The sequence below is a fragment of the Hyla sarda genome, chromosome 8 (genome assembly GCF_029499605.1).
Source record: "Hyla sarda isolate aHylSar1 chromosome 8, aHylSar1.hap1, whole genome shotgun sequence".
Taxonomy (NCBI): domain Eukaryota; kingdom Metazoa; phylum Chordata; class Amphibia; order Anura; family Hylidae; genus Hyla; species Hyla sarda.
In genome coordinates, this window is record NC_079196.1 from 17,224,882 (window position 1) to 17,245,458 (window position 20,577).

At 40.9% G+C, this 20,577-nt stretch overlaps 1 protein-coding gene and 1 long non-coding RNA gene across 2 annotated transcripts in view; one reads left to right on the forward strand and one right to left on the reverse strand.

Moving 5' to 3' along the window:
* Positions 1-342: 342 nt before the first annotated feature.
* ASIC4 (acid sensing ion channel subunit family member 4) overlaps positions 343-20,577 on the reverse strand; it is a 381,325-nt gene continuing 361,090 nt past the window's right edge. Inside the window, exons 2-10 of the mRNA XM_056536790.1 lie at positions 13,974-14,118; positions 9,160-9,287; positions 7,900-8,059; positions 7,608-7,664; positions 5,493-5,646; positions 3,045-3,136; positions 2,291-2,370; positions 2,105-2,209; positions 343-1,260 (exon numbers count right to left, since the gene is read on the reverse strand). Coding sequence (XP_056392765.1) covers positions 1,147-1,260; positions 2,105-2,209; positions 2,291-2,370; positions 3,045-3,136; positions 5,493-5,646; positions 7,608-7,664; positions 7,900-8,059; positions 9,160-9,287; positions 13,974-14,118 — 1,035 coding nt within the window. The 3' untranslated portion in view covers positions 343-1,146. The remainder of the gene's footprint in view (positions 1,261-2,104; positions 2,210-2,290; positions 2,371-3,044; positions 3,137-5,492; positions 5,647-7,607; positions 7,665-7,899; positions 8,060-9,159; positions 9,288-13,973; positions 14,119-20,577) is intronic.
* The window catches only part of LOC130285423 (uncharacterized), a 124,131-nt gene continuing 117,455 nt past the window's right edge, over positions 13,902-20,577 (forward strand). The window contains exon 1 of the long non-coding RNA XR_008847320.1: positions 13,902-13,991. This is a non-coding gene — a long non-coding RNA (uncharacterized LOC130285423). The remainder of the gene's footprint in view (positions 13,992-20,577) is intronic.

Below are 20,577 nucleotides of genomic sequence, written 5' to 3' on the forward strand. Positions count from 1 at the left end.
GAACAAAATGGACCCAGATGGTCTGGTGAAGAAAGAACTCAACTACAATGGTCCTGTGAAGAAAGAACTGAGCTAAGATGGTTCTGTAAAGAAAGAAATGAGCTAAGATGGTCCTGTAAAGAAAGAACTGAACTTAAAGAGGTACTCCACTGCTCAGCGTTTGGAACAAACTCTTCTGAACGCTGGAGCCGGCGTCGGGAGCTTGTGATGTCATAGCTCCGCCCCTCATGACGTCATGCTCCGCCCCTCAATCCAAGTCATAGACTTGCATTGAGGGGGCTGGGTGTGACATCATGAGGGGGGGGGGGGCTATGACGTCACAAACTCCCATCACTGGCTCCAGCGTTCAGAAGAGTTTGTTCCAAACGCTGAGCAGCAGAGTACCCCTTTAAATGGTCCTACAAAAAATAGTACATTGTAGGCTGAGGAACTTACTATAAGTTTGATGGGCTATGAAGGTAGGAGGAGGTGGGTCCTATCTCTCTTTCGGTTGAAGAATATGTAGCAGAGTCGGTGTGCTTTATGAGTAGACAATCTGTATGTTACATCTGTTTAGTCATTGTGCCTGGATTTTGCACTATATAAAATGAGTATAAATATTAATAAACACCAGATGATTTGGTGACTGTGCTGCTTGGAGAAGTCTATCTACAAACCATCATACTCTAACACCAGTTGTGACCCATAAATCTATATAATAGTCCTAATCATACATTGTATACATTGTTTGGTGCCATCTAAACCTGCTTTATGGTTACTCTGGACTCCTTGATGGTTTCATCCAATCGTCTGCGAGAGATGTAGATGGATGAAGAGTGGAACTCAAGTAAAGAAGACTGGATCTGTAACCAGTGCTATAGATTTAATGATGACCCACCCAACTCTGTAGAGGAATCAAGTCCACCGACTGGAGTAAACATGTCCTGAATATATGCAGGTGTTATATGTCACCCACATCAGAGACTCGATCTTGTTGTATTACGTAAGTACTTGAAAATTCCAGTTCATCCGAATGTAGGTGTTAGGGTTAGTTCCCGATTCCTTCAGAGTCGTTGAGAGGCAGGGTAGGAATCATACATAACGTTTTTGCCTCTGTCGAAAAAAAGAAGAGTTGGTTGTGGTGGGTATAACCCCACCATTATGTGTCTAGCAGGCAAAGTCCTCAAATACGCCATGGTGTGTGTAGTGTCGATGATGGTTGGGGAGCATCGTGGTGGCATAAGCTCCTTCTGGATGTCGTCCAGGAACCTCGGAGGAGCTCTAGATAGAACAAGTCAGGTTAGATAGTAGATTGTTTATCCAGTAAATTGCCCTAAATGCTTTTTTGTAATGAATAAAACATATGTCTATTACCAATTTGTTTTATTTTTCCTTTCCAAATCCCTTTCTTACAGGTTCTCTTGATAAAAGACCTTCTGCTGCTGAGTCTTCCAACCAACCAACAGGTTCCAACCAGGGTTACTGCATTTCCACCAGGAGGATCAATTGACCTTCTTTCTATATATTGGCCAGTTATTAGCCCAACCAACTAGTCAACCAATCAATCAACCAACCAATTGACCATCCAACCAACAACTGAACCTAGCAACCAATCAATTAGTCAATCAATAAATCCGTTAACCAACCACCTAACCAATCAACCAACAAACCAACAGTCAATCAACCACTTAACCCACCAAGCAATGGACCAGCAAATCAATCAACCAACCAACTAATTGGTCAACCAAATACTGGACCCACCAACAAACCTACCGACCAGCAAATCAAGCAACAACCCAACAAATCAACCACCCATCCAACCAAACCAAACAAAAAACTGTCTGTGTATTTTATTTTATATTTTTTTTACAAATTGTAGGCCTGATCGAAAAATGGCATCACAAGCAAAAGGAAAGAAGGAACTACACAGTAGGGTTATAGGTTAAACTAGAACAGATGGTGCTGCATACAGCACTGGCAAGGATTTGGTGAAAGGGCACTAATGTTACCTATTTGCCAAATTTTACCAAACTTTGTTATTCTATACAATTCTCCTCAACCACATAACAACCCTAATTTACCCCCCCATGTTTCCTCTTTTTCCTTCTGGACAAAGCCTCTGTACCTGGTCATTCAGGTCATCCATGGCAAGCGTGGAAATGTTATCCTGCGGCTTTCTGGTGGGAGATGGTTTTCTCCGAAACAATTTGTTCACTTTATCTCGTATTAACTAAAAGAGGAGAAGATACAAGATATGTCATTGTGAAGCTCCAAGAGATACGATGATCTACCCCCACCTGGTGTATCTCACCTCATACAGGTAATCTAGGATCTCAAGGATGGTGAGAATACTGGCTCCGATAAATAGACCCATCTGACCTCCTATGTCTCCTGGATGATGATACAAAAAGACATGTCCATTCCAAAATCAATGGCCTATCACATGTGGCCTACAATCACCACCAAGTATTAGGAATAAATAAATAATTGTCTTAAAGGAGTAGTCCAGTCCTGAAAAACGTATCCCCTATCCTGAGTATAGGGGATACGTTTCAGATGGCGGTGGGTCCGACCGCTGGGGCCCCCCGCGATCTGTATGGGCCCCAGCAGCCTGCAGGAAGGGGGCGTGTTGACTACAACACAAAGCAACGGCTGACACGTCCCCTCAATACAACTCTATGGCAGAGCCGGAGCGCTGGCTTCGGCAATCTCCCGCTCTGCTATAGCGCTGTATTGAGGGGGCGTCGGCCGCCGCTTCGTGCAGTGGTCAACATGCCCCCTTCCCGCGGGCTGCCAGGGCCCCATACAGGAGATCGCAGGGGGCCCCAGCGGTTGGACCCCCCGCGATCTGAAACTTATTCTCTATCCTTAGGGTAGGGGATAAGTTTTTCAGGACTGAACTAGAAATCAAGGTTTTAAGTTGTTTGGGAATCAAGGTGGACCAGACAAATGGAGGGGCTAAATCTGCTTTTTGGACTGTCAAGTGGTTCATATGCAGGATTTTAGGACTCCCCCCAATGATTGAAGACGATATGTTATGAACTGATGTCCTATTTACAACTCACCGAGTAAACTGGCCAGGTCATATGCCTTCTTCTGTTCTATCGTCCCATAGTTGAGGGCTTCAAAGAAGATGTCTAGAATGAGGAAATTGTCCCTGTGAAGTAAAACATGGACGACTTAAAGGGAAAAATGTCTTTTATGAAACTTTTATCATTAGATTTGTATGTATTTGCTTATTGTTTCATAGCATAGCCCAATTTTAGCTTTTTAACTTAAAAAACTCTGTGGACAGCCATTTTTGATGCACACACTTCCTTCTTATAGTGTATGCCTAGACCAGTGTTTCCCAACCAGGGTGCCTCCAGCTGTTGCAAAACTACAACTCCCAAGATGCCCATATATATATTTTATACTCCAGAGATCTTATATTTTCTACAGAATTGCTCCAGAACTACTCTACACTCCTAAAAGCTACTTGAGGGGCCGGGCCATGAAATGTCAGGGTGAGACATAATATGAGTGCATGGTAACAAGACAATGGCTGTTCATGACGATTCTATGTACCCAGCTTTCCACTGTGCAGAAGTTATATCTCACATGCTTTTGGTAAGGAACAATAAGCTTCTCATTTGGCTAAGACCATCTTAAAATGTGGATGAAATTATGTCATTTAGGATGGTAAATAGATCTTTTCTCCAATCTCCAGGTTGAGATCGTGAAGTTCTAGCATATGGAACACTTCTCCTTCTTCTGCAGATAACTGGGCATTCATTTGATGCATATGGCGTAGTCTATGATAAATCCTTTACCATTTAATTGATATTAATGATATTCCCACAAAGAAACTTATCTTAAATTTCCCTCCAAATTTAGAGCACCATAGTTTATGTATCTTGTACTGTGTCTTTAAAAGTTCTTATCAGGATTCTGTGTTGTAGTTAGAAGTGGGTAGAGTGTTTACATATAACTTCTATTTTTAAATATCTAGAAATTAGATGTTGCATATTCCTGATTTCATGTGATGTGAGGTTCCCTCTTCCAGAGTAATATACCAACTATATGTATATGATATATGAACTAACTTTGTAACTGATGTTATATTGTGACATGGTTAAACATTTCTGTAACATGTAGTTTTACTGTACATAGTTACTAACATAAGCTTTTATGCTTCACTAATATTCTTTATATGTTCATATCTGATTGATATTAATTTATACTGTATATATCAGTGTGTCATGTTTCCTAATCATGACCAATACATCTGCATAATTTTTGTAATACCTGTGTATTATTTTATTATATTGCTAAACTACCTACTATAACTATATATATATATATATATATATATATATATATATATATATATCTATTATAATTTGACCATATTTCATAGTTCATAAATTAGTTATGAATCCATTAAAATTACCAACACCAATAGAACTGACATTAACTTGCTCTCTTTCTAAAAATAATGAGATGACTCTGCTCATCTTGCCCCAGCCTATACTGCAAAGCAGAAAACACAGGGCATGAAGTAGGAGTGAAAACTGCAGTATTTCAAGAATTTTTTTTTTTGTGGATAGTCACATCCAATTTTGTTTAACGTATTTTTTTTATTTTTATCAAACTCTATTTTAAATAATGTAATTTTTTGATGCTGCATTCCCTTTAGAGGCTTTGCACTTTTGTTGCCGCAGATCGGATTTTTCTGCTGATCATCAGGGTCACCAAAATAATACAAAGGAAAGTCAGTTATCTGCTAAAGCTGTGTTTCCCAACCAGGGTGCCTCGTGCTATTGCAAAACTACAAATCCCAGCATGCCCGGACAGCCAACGGCTGTCCAGGCATGCTGGGAGTTGTCGTTTTGCAATAGCTGGAGTCATCCAGGTTGGGAAACACTGACAGAGTAAAAATGAGGAGAAAAGGCAAATAGAATGCAAAAAGTTTTAGGAACTGTCCAGAGCAGGAAAAAATCCCCATAGCAAAAATATGCTGCTCTGGACAGTTCCTAAAATGGGCAGCAGAGGGCAGCAGAGAGCACTGTGCTCGTGACATCAGAGGAAATGCATTTCTTTTTTGGATTTCTCTTTATCTCTTTAGTATACAGCCCCTAAAAAGTACTGGAAGGATTAAGATTTTTTAATAGAAGTGATTTACAAATCTGTTTAACTTTCTGGCACCAGTTGATTAAAAAAAAAAAAAAGTTTTCCACGGGAGTACCCCTTTAATGGCATGATATCCTTTTAGCTCTGCTCCTTTACAACATTTGACATAATTGAGTTTGACATAATCTGAACCCATCCCCAACCTCATTACAGGCTACAGCTTTGTCTTCTCACCACCATGCTTTACACTGCAGCTCTGCTAAATCCGATTGGCTGCAGGGGGTGTAAACACAAGAGGATGTCGCAACGTGTGGAAATGATTTCCATTACAATACAGAAACCTGCACAAAGACTGAGGGGAGTGAGTCCTAAAAGGGGGAAGACTTAGATGTTTTACTTACCTAATGTAAGTTTCATTCTTGTCGTACTTTTTAGCCAGATACCGAGCAGATCCTTTATTGGGAATCCGGACCATGGAGATCTCCTTTCCATAGCGAGTCATGTTACAGGGTGTGGGGCAACTGCATTTATCAGTGTTGTCTTCAACCAGGGAGTCTGTGGGAGGGCGAGCATAGAAGAGACCACATTGTATTAGCTGGATTCATGACCAGGATATACACTGTATACAGTACATTAGGGGTAGGGACATTATTAAAGGGGTACTCTGGTGGAAAACTTTATTATTATTTTTTTTAATCAACTGGTGCCAGAAAGTTAAACATATTTGTAAATTACTTATTAAAAAAATCTTAATCCTTCCAGTACTTATTAGCTGCTGAATACCACAGAAGAAATGATTTTCTTTTTTGGAACACAGAGCTCTCTGCTTAGTCACGAGCACAGTGCTCTCTGCTGACATCTCTGTCCATTTTAGGAACTGACCAGAGCAGCATATGTTTGCTATGGGGATTTTCTCCTACTCTGGACAGTTCTTAAAATGGACAGAGATGTCAGCAGAGAGCTCTGTGTTTCAAACAGAAAAGTATTTCTTCTGTAGGATTCAACAGCTAATAAGTACTGGAAGGATTAAGATTTTTTTTATAGGAGTAATTTACAAATCTGTTTAACTTTCTTTCTGGCACCAGTTGATTTAAAAAAATAAAAAAAAATAAAAAATAAATAAGGTTTTTCACTGGAGTACCCCTTTAATGAAAATTGACATTTTTACAAATGTATTGTTAAAGAGGACAACCCCCTTTCCAACAGCAAACCCTGTCATGAGCTGTCAAATAATATGTCACGGATTGCTTCACAAGATATTGGTTGTTCTCAGCCAGCGGCACAAGATGTTGGTTGTTCTCAGTTAGCTGCACAAGATATTGGTTGTTCTTAGCCAGCGGCACAAGATGTTGGTTGTTCTCAGTCAGCGGTACAAGATGTTGGTTGTTCTCAGTCAGCGGCACAAGATGTTGGTTGTTCTCAGCCAGCGGCACAAGATGTTGGTTGTTCTCAGTCAGCGGCACAAGATGTTGGTTGTGCTCAGTCAGACGCACAGGATGTTGGTTGTTCTCAGTGAGCTGCACAAGATATTGGTTGTTCTCAGCCAGCGGCACAAGATGTTGGTTGTTCTCAGTCAGCGGCACAAGATGTTGGTTGTGCTCAGTCAGACGCACAGGATGTTGGTTGTTCTCAGTGAGCTGCACAAGATATTGGTTGTTCTCAGCCAGCGGCGCAAGATGTTGGTTGTTCTCAGTCAGCGGCACAAGATGTTGGTTGTGCTCAGTCAGACGCACAGGATGTTGGTTGTTCTCAGTCAAGACGCACAAGATGTTGGTTGTTCTCAGTTAGCTTTGTGTTATATATATAGGGCAAATATGCACAAAAAGGGAAGGTTCTACAAGGAGAACCTAAAGGTAGACCAAGGAAGACATCAAAGTGTCAGGATAGAAAACTCTGAAATACAGAACATCCTACAAAACTATCTGTATGAAATCACATAAATGGAATTTACCTAAAGAGAAACCAGAACTAACACCTAAATGAAAGAAAACGTGTATAGGGACTAAAAAGAGGAATCGGGTTGGATGAAAGTAATATCATAGATCAGTCACCAATCTGCATTGGCTGAGGAGATGATGTAGGAACTTCTGTCTGGTGCCATTGTGAGTTAACCTATAAAAGATGGCGCCTGAAGAAAACAATGACCTGATATGGACCAGGGGAGATGCGACCATTAACAGCCATCACACAGAGGATGCAGACTTTGTTGGGAGTTCTCTCTGTCCATCCTTAGGTTTGGGGATGATGATGTCATTGCTCGGGAAGATGATGCGTCTTGTCATTGTCATGGCGGCTGGAAACAGTTCGCGTCTTAGTCTGACTGAAATTTTATGGTGGAAATAAATGTTTGGTAAGAAGGACCTTCCCAAGACCCATGATAATCAGCTGATCACAGGGTTGGCTGTAATTAAAGAGTCAATAGGTGACCTAAAACTCCATTGGCAGTGGAGGATCCTTAGATTGTAAGCTCCTAGGACAAGCATATCGCAAAATCAGGACCTTGGTGGATTACGTACCTAAGGTGTTGTCAGCGCAGCTGATGTACTTGGACGGAGAGCAAATTGTTTCATTCCCTAAGGGAAAAAGAAAATCAATTAACAAAATGAATAGGTTAATGAACTTCACGGACATGTTGCATGCTCTGCAAGAGTGTTTAAGAACCAGTGTGCCTCCAGCTGTTACAAAACAACAACTCCCAGCATGCCCGGACAGCCAATAGGAACTGGAATACGGCGGGTCATTGAGACAAATACAAGTGGTGGGGCACTACAGATGGCACCTTGTTACCAATAGGTGATGAACAGTTACCTGGCATATGGACCATTCTGCAGGAGCAGCTCCTCACCACTGCCTGTTTCTCACACTGTAGTCTGCAGGCTGAGATGCTGTATGTGTTGTAACCAGGGAGGAAGTCACCTGCTGGCGCCTTGGCTCTGCAGTTACCCCATGGCTGGGGCAAATATTTCAGCTGTATGCAAAGGTAAGACAAACCAATATATTTTATCTGTGGACCATGAGAGAAAGTTACACTCACTATTCTGCTGGTGGTGTCACTGTGTACATACATTACATTACTTATCCTGTACTGATCCTGAGTTATATCCTGTATTATACTCCAGAGCTGTACTCACTATTCTGCTGGTGAGGTCACTGTGTACATACATTACATTACTTATCCTGTACTGATCCTGAGTTATATCCTGTATTATACTCCAGAGCTGCACTCACTATTCTGCTGGTGAGGTCACTGAGTACATACATTACATTACTTATCCTGCACTGATCCTGAATTATATCCCGTATTATACTCCAGAGCTGTACTCACTATTCTGCTGATGAGGTCACTATGTACATATATTACTTATCCTGTACTGATCCTGAGTTTTATCCTGTATTATACTCTTGAGCTGTACTCACTATTCTGCTGGTGAGGTCACTGTGCTGTGTACATACATTACATTACTTATCCTGTACTGATCCTGAGTTATATCCTGTATTATACCCCAGAGCTGTACTCACTATTCTGCTGATGAGGTCACTGTGTACATACATTACATTACTTATCCTGTACTGATCCTGAGTTATATCCTGTATTATACTCCAGAGCTGTACTCACTATTCTGCTGGTGAGATCACTGTGTACATACATTACATTACTTATCCTGTACTGATCCTGAGTTATATCCTGTATTATACTCCAGAGCTGTACTCACTATTCTGCTGGTAAGGTCACTGTGTACATACATTATATTACTTATCCTGTACTGATCCTGAGTTATATCCTGTATTATACTACAGAGCTGTACTCACTATTCTGCTGGTGAGGTCACTGTGTACATACATTACATTGCTTATCCTGTACTGATCCTGAGTTATATCCTGTATTATACTCCAGAGCTGTACTCACTATTCTGCTGGTGGGGGTCACTGTGTACTTACATTACATTACTTATCCTGTACTGATCCTGAGTTATATCCTGTATTATACTCCAGAGCTGTACTCACTATTCTGCTGGTGGGGGTCACTGTTTACATACATTACACGTGGGGTCTATATATCATACTCACCCTTTGTTCCTGGCAGGAGACAAATGTCTGGAATCCGGGGGACACTCCGAACCCCAGCTGGTGGATATAGGGGGGCTCATCCTGGCTGTGGATCTGGACCCTGATTCCAGCCTCAAACGACGTCTCATCTGAGGAGTAAAGAGATGGGAGTTGTTCTTGTTCGGGGTTAATTGCTTCCTTCTTGTGGTTACATTTAGGTTTCTAATGTAATCGGACACTTTGTATTAATCTGTTTTCTTGTAATCACCGACGTTTCTCTCTCTGCGCTAAATTATTCATCAGTAAAATTTCAGGACCCGAGACTTAAACCCGCAAAAGTGTCTCCCGGCCGGAGCCGCCGCCGCCGCCCGTCACCGTTCACTAGACTCGGCCATTTACTAAGAATCTAAAGGGCTCCTTCATTTTAAATAATTTAATAAGGAAAATAGACTTAGACCCTGATGGGCGGAGGCCCTGAACAAACCCCTAATTTGGTCAAAAATGTGTGACTTTTAATGGTTTACAAGTGGGCGTGGCTTAGCTGACTGATAGGGAGTAGTGGCCTCCCACAATCCCATGGCTTTCAAGATTTCTGCTTGCTGTCAGTGACTTGAAACACCTTTGTTGATACCCAGTGGCCAAAAAAGCCTTTACAAATCTAATAATTTTTTTAATGTATGTTTGCCAAAGTTACATAGAATTTTTGCTACAAATGTATCAACTGTCAGTCCCAGTTGCTTTACACTGCAGCTCTGCTTGTTCTGATTGGCTGTTCTGTATAAGCATAAGCTCAGCAGAAAGTCATAATGCATAGTACTCCAGTATTTACCGACCAGTGTGCCTCCAGCTGTTGCAAAACTACAACTCCCAGCATGCCCGGACAGCCTTTGGCTGTCCGGGCATGCTGGGAGTTGTAGTTTTGCAACAGCTGGAGGCACACTGGTTGGGAAACACTGCAGGATCTGACTACCGCATTTATTATTATTATTTTTTTTTGTAGTCTGTTACCATGGAGAAAGATAGAATTATTATGAATTACAAGCAACAAACCCGTAGTGAGAAAATGTTACTTTCTCACAGCTCAGGGTTTGTTACAGTTGTATCCTATCTTGATAATTTACTTATTTATTGTAGGTAAAAGTCCTGATAGGGAAAGGTGGGAGGCCATATGAGAATTGACCCCTCCCCCTTAAAGGGGTACTCCGGTGGAAAAGGTTTTTTTTTTTTTTTTTTAAATCAACTGGTGCCAAAAATGTAAACAAATTTCTAAATGACTTCTATTTAAAAATCTAAATTCTTTCAGTACTTCTTAGCAGCTGTATACTACAGAGGAAATTCTTTTCTTTTTGAATTTCTTTTTTGTCTTGTCCACAGTGCTCTCTGCTGACACCTCTGTCCGTGTCAGGAACTGTCCAGAGCAGCATAGGTTTGCTATGAGGATTTTCTCCTGCTCTGGACAGTTCCTGATACGGGCATCAGGTGTCAGCAGAGAGCACTGTGGACAAGACAAAAAAGAAATTCAAAAAGAAAAGAATTTCCTCTGTAGCATGCAGCTGCTAATAAGTACTGGAAGGGTAAAGATTTTTTTTTAATAGAAGTAATTTACAAATCTGTTTAACTTTCTGGCACCAGTTGATTTAAAAAAAAAAATGTTTTCCACCGGAGTACCCCTTTAAAAGGGGTACTCCGGTGAAAACCTTTTTTCTTTTAAACCAACTGGTGGCAGAAAGTGAAACATATTTGTAAATTACTTCTATTAAAAAATCTTAATCCTTCCAATACTTATTAGCTGCTGAATACTACAGAGGAAATTATTTTCTTTTTGGAATGCTCTCTGAGGACGTCACGAGCACAGTGCTCTCTGCTGACGTTATTATAATAATAATAACGCTTTATTTATTGTTGTCCTTAGTGGGATTTGAACCCAAGTCCCCAGCACTGCAAGGCAGCAGTGCTAACCACTGAGCCACCATGCTGCCCTTAGCATACATCTGCTATGCATGGTTGCTAAAATGGACAGAGATGTCAGCAGAGAGCACTGTGCTCGTGATGTCATCAGTGTTCCAAAAAGAAAGGAATTTCCTCTGTAGCATTCAGCAGCTAATAAGTACTGGAAGGATTAAGATTTTTTAATAGAAGTAATTTACAAATATGTTTAACTTTCTGCCACCAGTTGATATAAAAGAAAAAAGGTTTTCACCGGAGCACCCCTTTAATTTTTGTTTGCGGATCAAAACGGACTTCTTTTCATTCATACCGGACCACTAGTAAATTGGACATTTTTCTCACATCTATTTTTATTAGTTTGATATCCTACGGGGCCCAGTGGGATTATCATATGGTAGTGCCAGTCAAATGTGTTAATTCAACATTTAATTCTTATTTTATTTATATTTAATAAAAAAAAAAAATTATGAGTAACGCTGACATATCTCAATGAATTTCCACCATTATCATTATGCATCAAGGTTGGTGAGGTCCTAGAGGTATAAGCTATTATTTTGAATAGATTTGTAAATTACTTCTATTAAAAAAAATCTTAATCCTTTCAGTACTTATGAGCTGCTGAAGTTGAGTTGTTCTTTTGTATCTAAGTGCTCTCGGATGACACCTGTCTCGGGAACCGCCCAGTTTAGAAGCAAATCCCCATAGCAAACCTCTTCTACTCTGCAGTTCCCGAGACAAGCAGAGATGTCAGCAGAGAGCACTGTTGCCAGACAGAAAAGAACAACTCAACTTCAGCAGCTAATAATTATTGAAAGGATTAAGATTTTTTTTTAATAGAAGTAATTTACAAATCTGTTTAACTTTCTGGAGCCAGTTGAGATACATTTTTTTTTTTTTTCCTGGAACACCCCTTTAAAGTGACAACGCTTTCTGAACACATTACATGGTATAATACATTAGAGACATATTTACATGGTGGACAGATGCAAGGGGGCCCAGGGGACACTGTAGGGAGGCAGCAAGGGTACAGGGTAACACCTCCCGTACTGGGCTACCACAAAAACACAGTTAAAGGGGTACACCGCTGCTCTGCGTTTGGAACAAACTGTTCTGAATGCTGGAGTCGGCAACTCATGATGTCATAGCCCCGCCCCCTCATGATGTCACAGGAGGGAAGGGGCCAGTCCCCTCAATGCAAGTCTATGGGAGGGGGCGTGACAGCCATCACGCCCCCTCCCATAGACTTGCATTGAGGGGGCGGGGTGTGACGTCATGAGGGGGCGGGGTGTGACGTCATGAGGGGGCAGGGCTATGACGTCACAAGTTCCCAGCGCCGGCTCCAGTATTCAGAACAGTTTGTTCCAACCACTGAGCAGCGGAGTACCCCATTAACCCCTTAAGGACGCAGGACGTAAATGTACGTCCTGGTGCAGTGGTACTTAACGCACCAGGACGTACATTTAAGTCCTGTGCATAACCGCGGGCATCGGAGCGATGCCCGTGTCATGCGCGGCTGATCCCGGCTGCTGATCGCAGCCAGGGACCCGCCATTAACCCCTCAGGTGCCGGGATCAATACAGATCCCGGCATCTGCAGCAGTGCGCGATTTGAATGAATGATCGGATCGCCCGCAGCGCTGCTCGGAGGTCCCCTCTCCTTCCTCCGTCCGGCTCCCGGCGTCTCCTGCTCTGGTCTGTGATCGAGCAGACCAGAGCAGAAGATCACCGATAATACTGATCTGTTCTATGTCCTATACATAGAACAGATCAGTATTAGCAATCATGGTATTGCTATGAATAGTCCCCTATGGGGACTATTCAAGTGTAAAAAAAAAATGTAAAAAAATGTAAAAGTAAAAAAAAAGTGAAAAATCCCCTCCCCCAATAAAAAAATAAAATGTCAGTTTTTTCCTATTTTACCCCCAAAAAGCGTAAAAATAAATTTTATAGACATATTTGGTATCGCCGCATGCGTAAATGTCCGAACTATTAAAATAAAATGTTAATGATCCCGTACGGTGAATGGCGTGAACGTAAAAAAAAAAAAAGTCCAAAACTGCTACTTTTTTAATACATTTTATAAAAAAAAAATTATAAAAAATTTATTAAAAGTTTTTTTATATACAAATGTGGTATCAAAAAAAAGTACAGATCATGGCGCAAAAAATGAGCCCTCATACCGCCGCTTATACGGAAAAATAAAAAAGTTAGAGGTCATCAAAATAAAGGGATTATAAACGTACTAATTTGGTTAAAAAGTTTGTGATTTTTTTTAAGCGCAACAATAATATAAAAGTATATAATAATGGGTATCATTTTAATCGTATTGACCCTCAGAATAAAGAACACACGTCATTTTTACCATAAATTGTACGGCGTGAAAACGAAACCTTCCAAAATTAGCAAAATTGCGTTTTTCTTTTTAATTTCCCCACAAAAATAGTGTTTTTTGGTTGCGCCATACATTTTATCATATAATGAGTGATGTCATTACAAAGGACAACTGGTCGCGCAAAAAACAAACCCTCATACTAGTCTGTGGATGAAAATATAAAAGAGTTATGATTTTTAGAAGGCGAGGAGGAAAAAATGAAAACGTAAAAATTAAATTGTCTGAGTCCTTAAGGCCAAAATGGGCTGAGTCCTTAAGGGGTTAAACAGGATACATATGCATAAAGGGGGAGATTCATCAAAAACCTGTGTAGAGGAGAAGTTGACCAGTTGCCCATAGCAACCAATCAGATGGCTGCTTTCATTTTTGAAAAGGGCCTCTTTAAAAATGAAAGCAGCGATCTGATTGGTTGCTATGGGCAACTGGTCAACTTCTCCTCTAGACAGGTTTTTGATAAATCTCCCCCAAAGTGCAGTAAGGTATCTCAGTATACTTACTGGTCTCCCGCCAGATAGGTAGGTATTCCTCCTGTTGGATGTCCAGCATTATCTCTAGTCCATTGCCCATCCCCCCTTGTCGGCTGACTTTTGGGTTATTTTTGTCGGCGTTGAAGGTGTAACATTTCCCGTATCTGGTGTACACCTGTGAGGTAGAAGAGAGGAGGACGGTGGTCAGTATGAGGATGGTATACGGTACAGTGATACTTGATTATATTTTATAATAACATTAGTGCGGAGACTGAATGAAATATATAAAATGCAGGATATTGATACACACAGAAATTAGTATATACCTATATAACAGGCTCTGTCAGAATAAAAAAAAATGATATGTTGTACATCTTGGCAAATCATTAACCTTTCTAATATACTTCATAAAAATTTTTTTTGCTCTTTTTTATTTTTTTTTAAATAGAAATCATGGCGTATGATATGAAAAAGACCACTAGGGGTCCCCATACAATCCAGAACATAATCCTGTCCGGCCGAAGCATCATCTTTGTCCAGGCGGAAGCACAGGCAGGGACAAAGTCCAGGAAGTGAGGGCGGGACTAGCACTCTTCTATGCTCACTCCTGTCCTATCAGACTGCAGCATAAAATCAGAGAGGAAGGGGTTACAGAGCAGCACAGCAGACTCAGGGAGGAAGTGAATGCATGGTGAGTGAGGGTGGGCTCAGTGCTTGCCTCAGAAACGCTCCTTCCTGAGCAGTGGATGTCAGAATGAGTGCGCAGCAGAACAGAGGGATTTGTGAGCCAAATACAGAAGCTAGACACATAAAAAAGAGAGCTCTGTGTTCCAAAAAGAAAATAATTTCTCCTGTAGTATTCAGATGCTAATAAGTACTGGAAGGATTAAGATTGTTTTTTTTTTTTTTTTTTTGTTAATAGATGTCATTTACAAATCTGTTTAACTTTCTGGCACCAGTTGATAAAAAAAAAAAAAAGTTTTCAACCGGAGTACCCCTTTAACCCTTTAGATCTCGTAGATTTTGAGATCTAAAACGGATAAACTACAGTTGACGGTTGTTTACAGGAGCTGATCTGTGGTGAATTTGCCGTCCGTTTGGCGCTTTAAGAATACAGGCAGCCTCAGCAGGCTGTATAAGCAGAGTACCGATAACACTGACCAATGCTGTTCCATAGCAAGGCATTGTTCAGTGTGTGCAATCGAAAGATTCCTGGTAGTTGTCTCCTATGGGGACTAAATAAGGGTGAAAAAAATAATATAAAAATATTGTAATAAATGTGAATATTCTCCTCTCCTAATAAAAGTCTAACCCACCTCCCTTTTCCCTTTTTCAAATCAAATTATGTCAACATAAAAAGAACCCATAAACATATGTGGTATCGCCAGGTGCGGGAATGTCCGAAACATTAAAATCTAACATTACTGATCCTCCACAGTCAATGGTGTAAACCTTAAAGGGGTACTCCACTGGAAAACATTTTTTTAAATCAACTGGTGCCAGAAAGTTAAACAGATTTGTAAATGACTTCTAATAAAAAATCTTAATCCTTCCAGTACTTATCAGCTGCTGTATGTTCCAGAGGAAGTTCTTTTCTTTTTGAATTTCCTTTCGGTCTGACCACAGTGCTCTCTGCTGACACCTCTGTCCATTTCAGGAACTGTCCAGAGCAGGTGAAAATTCCCACAGCAAACCTATCCTGCTCCGGACAGTTCCTAAAATAGACAGAGGTGTCAGCAGAGAGCACTGTGGTCAGACAGAAAATAACTTCCTGTGGAGCATATAGCAGCTGATAAGTACTAGAAGGATTAAGATTTTTTTTTTTTAATAGAAATAATTTACAAATCTGTTTAACTTTCTGGCACCAGTTGTTTAAAAAAAAAAAATGTTTTCCAGGGGAGTGCCCCTTTAAAATAATACCAAAGTCCAGAATTGCAGATTTTCGGTCACTTTAGATAACTAAAAATATGAATAAAATGCGATCAAAAAGTCCTATCAAAACAAAAGTATTTTGAGAATTTTATACTTAATAGTTTTCTTGTTTTTTTTTTAAATTAGTAAAATAAAATAAAACCTATATAAATCGTTGTAATTGTATGGACCTACAGAATAATAATATGGGGTGATTTTAACTGTAGAGCGCAAAGTAAATAAATGCAAAAAGTGAAAAATCCCTGCGTCAATAAGGGGTTAAGAGTCATCCTCTTATTCAAGTTTCACCCAGGAATGATGCATCCTCTGCTGATGTTTGACAGCCATAGTAAGTGGTGAAATCCTATAGATCACAACAGTGTTTCCCAACCAGATGTCTCCAGCTGTTGCAAAACTACAACTCCCAGCATGCCCGGACAGCGCAACACAATAGCAGTTCGCTAAAGTGATTGTATATGGGATTGAAGAACTTTCTAGTTTTATGTATTTTAAAGATTTGTTTTTGTATAACAAAAAGTTATGCTACTTTGTACCAAGATCTCTGCTTGCTGTCAGGGAAGGTGAACATTCTTGCTGACATCTAGAGCAGTGTTTCCCAACTAGTCCTGTCCGGGCATGATGGGAGTTGTAGTTTTGCAACACCTGGAGACACACTGTTTGAAAACGCTGATCTAGAGGCTAAAAACCCTTCACAGCTGGGGGGGGGGGGGGGGGTGTTACAGTTGCATCCAGTCTAGATGATCCTTTGTGACCTAATCATATCTCACATCTATCTATCTATCATCTATCTATCTATCTATCTATCTATCATCTATCTATCTATCTATCTATCTATCTCATATCTATCTATCATCTATCTATCTCATATCTATCTATCTATCTCATATCTATCTATCTCATATCTATCTATCTATCTATCTCATATCTTTCTATCTATCTCATATCTATCTATCTCATATCTATCTTTCTATCTATCTATCTCATATCTATCTATCTCATATCTTTCTATCTATCTCATATCTTTCTATCTATCTCATATCTATCTATCTATCTATCTATCTATCTATCTCATATCTATCTATCTCATATCTATCTATCTATCTATTTCATATCTATCTATCTCATATCTATCTATTTCATATCTATCTATCTATCTCATATCTATCTATCTCATATCTATCTATCTCATATCTATCTATCTCATATCTATCTATCTATCTATCTATCTATCTATCTATCTCTATCTATCTATCTCTATCTATCTATCTCATATCTATCTATCTCCTGTCTATCTATCTATCTCACATCTATCTATCTCCTGTCTATCTATCTATCTCATATCTATCTCATATCTATCTATCTCATGTCTATCTATCTATCTATCTATCTATCTATCTATCTATCTATCTATCTATCTATCTCTATCTATCTATCTCTATCTATCTATCTCATATCTATCTATCTCATATCTATCTCATATCTATCTATCTCATGTCTATCTATCTATCTATCTATCTATCTATCTATCTATCTATCTATCTATCTATCTATCTATCTCCTGTCTGTCTGTCTATCTTAGGTCCATACAGTCTTCAGCCTTGGGTTACTATTCAAATTCAGAGATTTAAAAGCGTCAGGTATTGAGTTCTCGTCTATGAAATAGTTGCAGGACCTTTTTTTATGTTACAGTTATTTGCATATCAGTGTTTCACTTCAACTCAGAGTCTTGGAAACTGACTGGGAATGTACGCCAAGCCAGAAATCTCTCCAGAAGGAAAAACAAACAAACATGAACTCTTTTAAATAAGAATTGGAGATCAGTGCAGGAAGAGGGTGAAGACATAAAGCCACATGGGACTCACAGGGTTAAAGTCTTGACTTGAGCAGTTATGTCCGTGGTAGTTGCATTTGACCATCAGTTTATCTAAATCCTTCATTGACTCGTTGGATAACATTGGGAGTCCCAACTCATCTATCTCAGCCTGAAGCCCCAGCGGAGAAGACATTTTGGGGTATCGGGTGGCTCCGTTCTGCTGCTGTACCCTACAGATGGTGACCGCAGGAAACCCCAGCTCCCTCACCCAGGTCATCTTGACATTGGTTCGGGTGGGATGAGACATTAGATAGTAGACGTGTTCTAAGGAGTAGGAGATGAGAAGACCCAGCAAGACGATGAACGTGACCCCGAAGAAGATCCGGTGCATGAGGGAGAAGGTGGTCCTCAGGTGGATCAGCCCGTGGACCTTGGTGGTTTTTAGGAATTTGTCTGTAGTTTCAGCACAGGACTTCGTATCCCCAACATCTGACTCCTTCCCCATCATGGACAGCAAGAACCCGACAGCAGAGATGGGCAATGAGGAAGCGAGAAGATGGCACTTGGGTCCTCGCGTAGACGATGGGTAAGTACGCGGCCGGCCCCGTATATGACTGGCGATCACCAGCGTGGCCCCTGTTTATACTCAGCTCTGTAATTGCTGGGAACTACTACTCTCACAGCATCCTCAACCAGCACTCTGCGCCGGCCCCATGGGGGTGATCCTGGGCGCGCGCCAATCCATTTCTGTTGTTTTGCAAAGTGTGAAAATGTATTTCAGGGTGTTGCCCAGGATTCGGTGACTAAAGCTTAATCATCAGATAATGGAACGTTCCACAGCTTTCTAATAGACTTTGTATTTCACTACCTCGTGGTTTTGCAGGATCTCTGCTTGCTGCCAGCAAAGTGGAACAACCTTGCGTACATCCAGAGGCTGAAAGCACATACAATGACCCCTCAAGTTACAATATTAATCGGTTCCAGGATGACCATTGTATGTTGAGACCATTGTATGTTGAGACCATAACTCTATGGAAACCTGGTAATTGGTTCTGAAGCCCCAAAATGTCATCCAAAAATAGGAAAAAGTGAGGACTAAAGAAAAATAAGTAGATAACTAATACAGATAAAGCAAATCCTTACATATAAAAGTAATAAAGATCTGCTGGGAGCTGTAATCACTGTCTATGTAGAGGACAGGAGCTTCTTCAGGGTCCTGTACAGTACACACAGTGTCCTAAAAAAGTAACATGGAGCCACCCTCACCTGGTGTCCAAAGGAGCAGCTAATCCTGGTGCAGAACATGTAATACCTCCCTGTACTGTAGGGGGCGCTACCAGACACCAGTCAGTGCATACACTTTAGTAATACAGGTAAAGAGTACAGAACATGTAATACCTCCCTGTACTGTAGGGGGCGCTACCAGACACCAGTCAGTGCATACACTTAAGTAATACAGGTAAAGAGTACAGAACATGTAATACCTCCCTGTACTGTAGGGGGCGCTACCAGACACCAGTCAGTGCATACACTTCAGTAATACAGGTAAAGAGTACAGAACATGTAATACCTCCCTGTACTGTAGGGGGCGCTACCAGACACCAGTCAGTGCATACACTTCAGTAATACAGGTAAAGTGTACAGAACATGTAATACCTCCCTGTACTGTAGGGGGCGCTACCAGACACCAGTCAGTGCATACACTTCAGTAATACAGGTAAAGAGTACAGAACATGTAATACCTCCCTGTACTGTAGGGGGCGCTACCAGACACCAGTCAGTGCATACACTTCAGTAATACAGGTAAAGTGAACAGAACATGTAATACCTCCCTGTACTGTAGGGGGCGCTACCAGACACCAGTCAGTGCATACACTTCAGTAATACAGGTAAAGAGTACAGAACATGTAATACCTCCCTGTACTGTAGGGGGCGCTACCAGACACCAGTCAGTGCATACACTTCAGTAATACAGGTAAAGAGTACAGAACATGTAATACCTCCCTGTACTGTAGGGGGCGCTACCAGACACCAGTCAGTGCATACACTTCAGTAATACAGGTAAAGAGTACAGAACATGTAATACCTCCCTGTACTGTAGGGGGCGCTACTAGACACCAGTCAGTGCATGCACTTCAGAAATACAGGTAAAGAGTATTACAGAACATGTAATACCTCCCTCTACTGTAAAGGGCGCTACCAGACACCAGAAGTTTTCCACCGGAGTACCCCTTTAACATATAATTCACTCGCTGTTGGAAAACTAAAATTCCCAGCATGCCCTGACAACTTTCTGGAGATGTTTTGGTTGGAGGATATTGCTTTATATCAATGTTTCCCAACCAGTGATCCTTCAGCTGTTTCAAAACTACAACTCGTAGCATACCCGGACAGCGCATGCTGGGAATTGTAGTTCTGCAACAGCTGAAGGTACCCTGGTCGGGAAACACTGCCTTTGGCTGTCTGGGCATGCTGGGATTTGTAGTTTTGCAACAGCTTGAGAACCCCTGGTTGGAAAACACTGTCTTTGGCTGTCAGGCATGCTGGCATTTGTAGTTTTGCAACAGCTGCAGGCACACTGTTTGGGAAATACTGCTCTAGATATCAAGAAGTAGCATAATGGGAATGGGCTCATTCTTGACAACTAGAGCAGTATTTCCCATCTGTTGTGCCTCCAGCTGTTGCAAAACTACAATTCCCAGCATGCCCGGACAGCCTTCGGCTGTCCGGGCATGCTGGGAGTTGTAGTTTTGAAACAGCTGGAGGCACACCAGATGGGAAACACTGGAGTAGAGTAATAACACCTTATTGCAGGGCCTGACTACCACAGGTTTTTTGTTTTTGTAGTCTGTAACCATGGAGACGCACAGGTCTGCACAGGAGCTGTGT